Source organism: Pundamilia nyererei, unplaced genomic scaffold (genome assembly GCF_000239375.1).
Source record: "Pundamilia nyererei isolate P.nyererei 1_Seehausen unplaced genomic scaffold, PunNye1.0 scaffold00090, whole genome shotgun sequence".
Taxonomy (NCBI): domain Eukaryota; kingdom Metazoa; phylum Chordata; class Actinopteri; order Cichliformes; family Cichlidae; genus Pundamilia; species Pundamilia nyererei.
Genome location: NW_005187491.1, coordinates 1855719 through 1863826, shown reverse-complemented (window position 1 = coordinate 1863826; position 8108 = coordinate 1855719). Strand labels below are relative to the sequence as shown.

The following is an 8108-nucleotide window of genomic DNA, read 5'->3' as shown; positions in this document are numbered from 1 at the left end:
GATAGATAGATAGATAGATAGATAGATAGATAGATAGATAGATAGATAGATAGATAGATAGATAGATAGATAGATAGATAGATAGATAGATGTTTACATAAACTAAGCACCCTGTGTTTAACACCCGCTCAATCTCTGAGCTTATTTTATATCTATGTGACAAACAACTTAATGAACACTTAAGCTTGGGGTACTCTGCCCTTGATCTATAAAAAATGAGGACACAGTGAGACAACTCATTAGTCCTAAACACCCTAAATAATGACAGACATGTACTGTCTTCAGCTCTTCAGCCTGGAACTGTGTAGACAAAAGATTTTGTAAATTATTGGAGTACACTAAATGTATTTGTCCTCATCATAAGTCCAGAGTGTAGTCTAAATACAGAGGTGGTTTGGTGTAGCCTGATTAAAAACTAGATAAATAATACCACTGTCTGAATTAATAGGCTGCTGAGGGGATAAAAATCTTATGTCCAGTATATATTTGTGTAAAAATGAATGAACTACTGTATATAGATAGTGACTATATAACTTGAACTGAACAAAGTATTTGAAAGAGCTCATGCCACTAATGGATATTAATGTGACATTCATTGATTGATCAAAAATTTATTAATTCAGCAACATGCACATTATCTAAATATGCTATTCATGTTGTTATCATATTAGTAATTTCATATTTCTTTTTTCTTGGTGGTGATGATGTCTCTTTTATGTTCACTAATGTTAATCACATCTGTTGGTTGTTTTTTGTTTGTTTGGTCTTTTGAGTTTGTTCGTATATTACAGTGTAGAGTCCAAAACAAATTTCCTTACTGGAAAAAAGGAGGTAGAATAAAATATATCTTATCTTTCTGTAGTGCCGGTCTCTTTCTCTGCCAACAGGATGAGTGCTTCCACGTGAGGTAAAAAAACAGGTCAACCTACAATAAAAACTTTTGGTTTCACTTTCTAATTTTTTTCTGCTATACAAGATTAAAATAAGAAGGTAGGTCAGATGGCCAAAAGGTTATTATATTATCTTACAAGCTCTGATTGACTTGTCTTGTGTCAGGGTAGTTTAGTGCATTCTGAGACGGATGTTTAACAACAGCAGAAGTGCCAATCACAAGCAATGCTGGAGATAATCACTGCAAAAAGCACATCCTTTCACCCGCTAGTGCATATGGCTTAAAGTAAGATTGCCTTTATTCATAGTGCAGGAAACTTCTAATGCTGCACATGAGCACTTTTAGATTGGTTGCACTGAGGTTTTAATTTTGACATTAAGAATTTTTAAAGTCTTAAAACTCACGCGCTTGCTACTAGACCTATTCTTGAACATTTTTCCCCCAGTCTTCCAGTGATGTAAAGCTGCTCCACCTCCTGGTCTTTCAGGGACTGAGGTACAAACTATCTGGAAAGAGTTTTGTATTGGCTCACAAAAACAGCAAAATCTATTGTCCCACTGTTCAACAAAAGTTCAGACATCAAACAGAGAAGCACAATGTAACCACAGGATGGCACTTCTCACTCACAGATGTTCAAATTTGCTTTTTACTTTTAAATGTTTTCAATTTAAACTCAATAAACAAATATATTCACAAAACCCACAGCATGGGCCAATGTTCAAGTAAACACCAAGACACAGCAGTAAAATGAGTTAGCAGTAACATTTAGACACAGCTTTTGGTTTGGGTACTTTAATGTGGCTCTTCAGATCTTGTTGTGAGTAGAAACAATTACAGTTATCAAATGTCTAAGGATAGGTTTAGTTTGTAACAAGATCTGAAGTTCTACTTTCTCTGAGGTGATTTTCAATCATGACATAAACATAGCAAATAAGATAAGATAAGATAACCTTTATTAGTCCCACGTGTGGGAAAATTGAAATAAACAAGAAAAAGTGGGTTAATAGGTAATTATAAATTGTCTGTAGTTGTGAGTGTTAAGGGTTTTCCTTTGATTCACTGCAGACAAACCGTCTTTCCCTATGACAGCTAGGATAGGCTCCAGCTTCATGATCCTAAAACCGATACATGGTTAAGAAAGAAACGGTATGGATAGACTTAAATTGTTCATTATATTCTAAATTACAAAAAACAATTACTGCAACAGAAAATAATGACCCCCCCCCCATTTCTTCGGTAAAGCTTTTACTCACTGAGCAATCCTATGTAGACCGATATAAAATATTAAAATCAAAGTATTGCTGCTGTTGTTTAGCGCGTCATCAGCTGGTTTATTCTTTCTGGCGCAAAGTGGATGATAAACAAACAAGAGAGAAAAGCCGATCAACTGATCATTGATCAGTTTCATGATTGAAGTAGCAACAGGAGAGGAAGGGGGAGAGAATGAGAGAAGAAAAGGCAGCTGTGCAGCAAAGGCACAGAATAACTCCAGCTTTGTGTCTTTTTCATTCTAACCGCGGTTCATTCTAGCTGAAGTACAAATCGCGTTCCTTTTCCCCTCAACACGGATCATGACCAATTGGCTAATCCACCACCTTTCACTGTTTATACCGTTACAAAAACAAACAAACAAACATAAAAATGAAAAATCACCATCGGCCCACCGGGCAAATGCCCGGTATGCCCATGGCCAGTCCAGGTATGCGGTCAGCTGGTGGGCATCTCCAAAAACGTTAGAGCACTTGTGCAAATATGTGATGTCCTGATAAATCGAGCAGATATTCGAAGTTTACACAGCACCATTCTCTCATGAAAATATCTTAAAAGTTTATTTTGTGACCCAGAAAGAGTAATATTTCAAACTCCGCCACTCTGTGTTCCTCCGCCACTGCCTCGTTTGAGTTTTGGACGAAATGGATTCTGGGATATTGCATTTCGTCATTTCGAGCTGATTGGAGACCAAAACAGCCAATCAGATTTTTTTGCATCCAAGTCTGTGTTTGGCTGGTTTTGTGGCACAGGTGTACAGAAAGAGTTGAGCACGCACGGTCAGAAATGTTGAGAGCGCAAGCAACAGCGCAAGTGCAAAAACTGAGCGAGAGGGGCTGCTATTGTGTGTGTGTATGGATAATAGCAAACACTGAAATACATTTTTTGCACACAGCAATGAATTTTGTTCACTCAAATTTAGCTTTTCACTTCCGCACTTCTCGTACTTATAGTACGCACCGTACGTAGTACGCGTACTTCAAGCGTACAGACCCTGAATTGGGACACAGCCCTTGAGTGACGCTGACCAACCAGTCAGTGACATGCAGTCTGATGACATCCCATTTTAGTACCTAATGGATCGTTTGGAACCCTGGGCGAGCAGGTGCTAAAAAAAGTACCTGGTACCTACCAGGTACAATGACCTAATGGAAAACACTGAAAACTGTGGTGAACCATGCCGAGTCAATATGAGTAGGTACTAATGGAAAAGAGTCTTTAATGTCCCCCATTTATTTTGTAAAGTTTTCGTGCACTATGTGATGCTATTCAGACACACATGGAATGTTTTTTTGAGTAATTTTTATTATTTACAAACACATTTTAAAAGCAAAGGCTACACATTACAATTATCAGTTCAGAATTAATATACAGCCAAAAGATTTTTGACAATAAAATATGCATAAATATAAAAATATTGTATTTGTACAAGTATTGATATTCACAAATCAAGTCTAAATAATATTGTTTTTCCTCCAGCATAATTTATTCTAATAAATTAGTTTTGTTGTGATTTTGTTTTTTGTTAATTTGTTTTTGCAGCTCCCTATGAATTTGAGAAAACATTTTTGAGTTATTGTGTATCTAAAACAAGCTTTACAGCTAATCGAGGACAGAGCCATACACTTCCACCTCACACAGAGTCAGGTATTCATGTCTTCCAGGGATGACTATGTTAACATAGCGGCCATCCATCCCCATCCCGTCACCCGCGTTACAGTGGAACTCTTGAATGGAACCTCCTGGGATGCTTGAGATCACAGCACACCTGGCAGAAGAAGCAGAGGTTATTTGGTTAACCCAAGACGTTTACCAGGGCGTTTCACATTGGATTCTTCACTTGGCAGTGTGTGGCTGCAAAATTTGACAACCCCAAAGGTGATATTGGGAAAATTAAGTCAGATAAGGTTCTTGCTTTCTATGAGTGGAATCACAGAAATTTTTGTTCATACTCATTTTCTGTTTGGATTTTGGTATTTTCCTTTAAGAGGACTAATATTCTTTACCTCATTTATTTGGACTCCCACATTAACCTGAGTATGGTTCACATTTATGATTTGTATTTTATCAACACACTGCTGTACAATAAATTTGCTCTCATCAGTTCTGGAACATGCAAATGTCCCTATAGTTCCAGTTTGTAATTAATTCAATTTCTATTTAAGTTGCAGTTTTTAGTGTGCATTGTACCTGGGATTATAGTTGCCATTGTTTCCAAGAGAATCTCCGATGCGGATCTCGGCTCCATTTAGTCGTTCTGGGACAGAATCTATTACATTCAGTACCTTAACAGAAAAAACTTTATGGGTTTTGCGCAGATCGAGTCGCCACCAGGGACTGAAGTCATGTTTTGTATGAGTGCATGATGCCCCATTCCATATGCTCTTTTGATTTCCATCTATGGCATTATAGGCAATACCAGTTGAAAAGAGTGAGGACTGTGAGGCTTTTCCTTGAAGTGCAAGGTTTTCTCCTGCAAAAGAACAAATTCGTGAAAAAATATTAAACATTGATGTCTTGTCAATAATTACGATTAGGTATCAAGAAATGCATTACGTTCAATTATATTTTTTAATTCAGTTTTATTTACTTTAAAATGCTTTTTATTATAAGGTAAAAACTCTAAAATATCTGGAATAAAACCCCAACAATCAGGTGATCCAGCATAAGAAAGCACTTGTCAACAGTGGGAAAAAAAGAACTCTCTCTTCATACAAAGAGACTCTGCACAGAACCAGGCTCAGGGAGGTCATTCCATCTGCCTGCACTGGTTACACCTACCAGCCACCAAGGAGGCATCCAAATAAGATGCAAACCACCTTAACTGACTCCTTCTGATGTGGAGGAGTAGCGACTTTACGTTTAGCCCTTCCCAAATGAGTTCCACACTGTATAACTAAGGCCCCAGGTACCCCACAGAGGAAGCTCATTTCCACTCTTCGTATCTGTAGTGTGATTGTTCTGATCACTACCCAATGCTCGTGGCCATGGCTGAGGGTTTGAGCATATATTTACCAGTAAATCTAGAGCCTTGCTTTCAAGCTCATCTATGTTTTCATTAGAATCGAAGATTGCAGCGTTCACTTTATTGCTGGTGCCACGCCACTTCTCCAATAACTGCACAGTAGTGAAAATATATGCTCTGACTTCTAATAATATACCCTAATGGAATAACTTTTCTGTGTGCGAAAAACTTGTTGTTTACGTGACCAGATTAGGATTTGTCAGGTAACTATAATTTCCAACACATTTCTCTTCATGTCAGTGTTGTATTCTAGAAATGAGAAGTTACTTTTGTAAAATGTTTTGATCAGAGTGATCAAATGCAGTAACGTCCAACAATATACGAGTACAGAGATGAGTCTGCTCCCAGAGACAATAAAGAGATCATCAGTACCCTTTACTAGTCCTGTTTCTATGCTTTTGAATTATGATTCCTACTTTTTCTTTTTAGGCTGGACAAGTAAGCTGGATCAAGTAAAGGCTTCTGAATTAATGACTTCCAACTTAAAAGCCTTTAGCTTCTTAAAAAAAAGATGAACTGATCATATTTAAAATCAAAGTATTGATTAATGATAAGAGTTTTTTGTAGGAATGTGGGCTAATAGATGTATTGATAGTGTCACTGAAGGCCTTAATGAAGTTAGTTCATAGAAATCAATAGAAAATAGTGCTGTCAGCGTTAATCTTGTTTATACAATTATTTATTTTAATTTAAATAAAAGAAAATTCATGAAGCAAACTCTTTGTCGTCATGGTGACAGCGATGAACAGTAATGATAATAAATATCTATTATTAAATTGCTTTAATATCAGCTTGAAATTTTGGATAACAGAGTTTGGCGATAGAGCTGCAAACTGTGCAGCTCATGTAGTAGTTCACATTCTCACCAGTTGGAGCGTGATATCCGTAGACTTCCACTTCACAGAGTGCGAGGATCCTTTCTGAACCAGGAAGAGTCAAAGTTACATAACGCCCCTCCACACGACCAGCGAAATTCACAGTGTAGGATTTGCCTGCACCAACTTCAGAAATTTGTCCAACCCTAACAGGAAGTGTGTGAGAAAATACAATTTACCATGGCAGCAAATATCAGAACATATGATAGTCAGCGTGATCGTTTTAGTGGAATTTGCTGACAAAATTTACAAAAACTGTAACCTGTTATTCTCTATTTTAATATATAATGGAATGATTTAATATAGGAATCCATTGTAGGGAGTGCCAATAAAAAGAATGTGGGCAGCTAACAATGTCAGTCCTACAGCAACCTCTCCTGTTGCCGTTCAGGAAAAACAGAAAGAAACAAACACTGCAAAGCTAAAAATGAGTAAAATGCCAAATCACAACATTGTTGCTAATTACTTATTTCTCTATATTTACTAACTTTGGGTTTATTAAGCCATCGTTATTCAAAGAGTTGCCAATGTGGATCTCCAGCCCGTTGAGCTCTTCATGACAGCAGTCTCCTCTGTTGGTGATGGTGAGGGAAGTGACAATGTAGGACTCAAGCAAGTCCACTCTCCACCAGGGGTCGGTCTGTTGATCGGTGTGCGAGCATGATCCATGGCGAAGGTCAGAATCACGGTTTCCATCAATTGCAGCGTAGGCAGCCGACAATACCTCATTGATACGGGTTGACTGGGTTGCTTTGCCACGCAGGGCCACATTTTCTGGCAATAGCATAATGCAAATGAAAGATATCATGAAAGGACATGCATTCAAGCAAGCAGCTGAAAATGAGCACCCATCCAAATGTACCTCATTTAGTTACTTCCTCATGTAGTTAGCTTGATAACTCTGTTTACAACAATATAGTGACTGTAGTATATGAACATATTTGGATAGGCATATTTGGTAGAGATGCACAACTGCTGGTTAGTTTGCTTAGTCCGCAAAGTCTACCCATATTTCAAAATGATTACATAGGATGCTGAACTTGGTGAGCCAAAAGAATGGTTTGAAAGAAAGTTCTTACTGTAGAAACTGAAAAACTGACTCCTTCATGTGTTTTTTGGAAGGTTTATTGACATCCACATCTCACGTGTCTCATTTAATAATTTGCATATTTGTAGTAAAGAAAAACTATTTTGTGTTACTTACATGAAACATCCAGCTCTAAACTCTAGAAACTGCAGTGACTCCAAATATTATATACTCTGTTAAGTTTCTGTTATACTACTTCACTCTCTATCTCTACCTGATGATAAACACATTGCCTCTTATTATTACACTTTCTTTTACATATAACTACTTTTCCTTACAAAAAAAGAGTCCTTATATACCCAGATCATACTTACGATAGCTGCGTGCTGAGGACATCCCCAGGAGAAGGAACAAAACCAGTGCTGAAATGTGTTTCATTGTTGCTACTGTTCACACTGAGAAAATAAAATACATTTGGGAAATGTGGTTGAATTCACCCTAACTTACAAATTTTTTTAAAGTTTATACTAAACTTAAAGAACATTTTAAGTCTTTAAATGAAAACTACATACCTTATAATCAGATGCAGATGAGGAGCTGCTGTTAAGGACTGTTACTTATATTCACATCCAACCAGGGCACATGATCTTTGTTTATCAATAACCCACCGAGGACTTTGTCCTTTTCCTTATAGAGATAAGGCTCATTTCAGTTAGGGTATTGGCAGTTCCTGATGTTTTGGAAAAATGCATTGGTAAATGCATCTCTAAGGTTTGTGGTACCATGCGTACTAAAACGTAAAAAAAAGTGATGTAAAAATAGAAAAAGTGGCAAGATTAATAAAAACAAGCAGAAAACATTTCACAAAGACTTTAAAAAAGTTAAATGGGTTTCATATACTCAAGTCAATCTCAAGTGGGTTAAATCCAAAAGTAAATCCGACCCCAACCTTAGTAATGAACTGACTCGGTTCTGGTATATTCAGTTTTCAACAAATATAAGCAAAATCTGAAACGTTAT

General features: G+C 37.1%; 1 protein-coding gene across 1 annotated transcript in view; it reads right to left on the bottom strand.

Annotated features, from left to right (window-relative positions):
* The window catches only part of LOC102192320 (uncharacterized), a 17036-nt gene extending 10188 nt beyond the window's left edge, over nucleotides 1-6848 (bottom strand). The window contains exons 1-4 of the mRNA XM_013912434.1: nucleotides 6550-6848; nucleotides 6053-6207; nucleotides 4352-4634; nucleotides 3781-3929 (exon numbers count right to left, since the gene is read on the bottom strand). Coding sequence (XP_013767888.1) covers nucleotides 3781-3929; nucleotides 4352-4634; nucleotides 6053-6207; nucleotides 6550-6848 — 886 coding nt within the window. The remainder of the gene's footprint in view (nucleotides 1-3780; nucleotides 3930-4351; nucleotides 4635-6052; nucleotides 6208-6549) is intronic.
* Between the last annotated feature and the right edge of the window lie 1260 nt (nucleotides 6849-8108).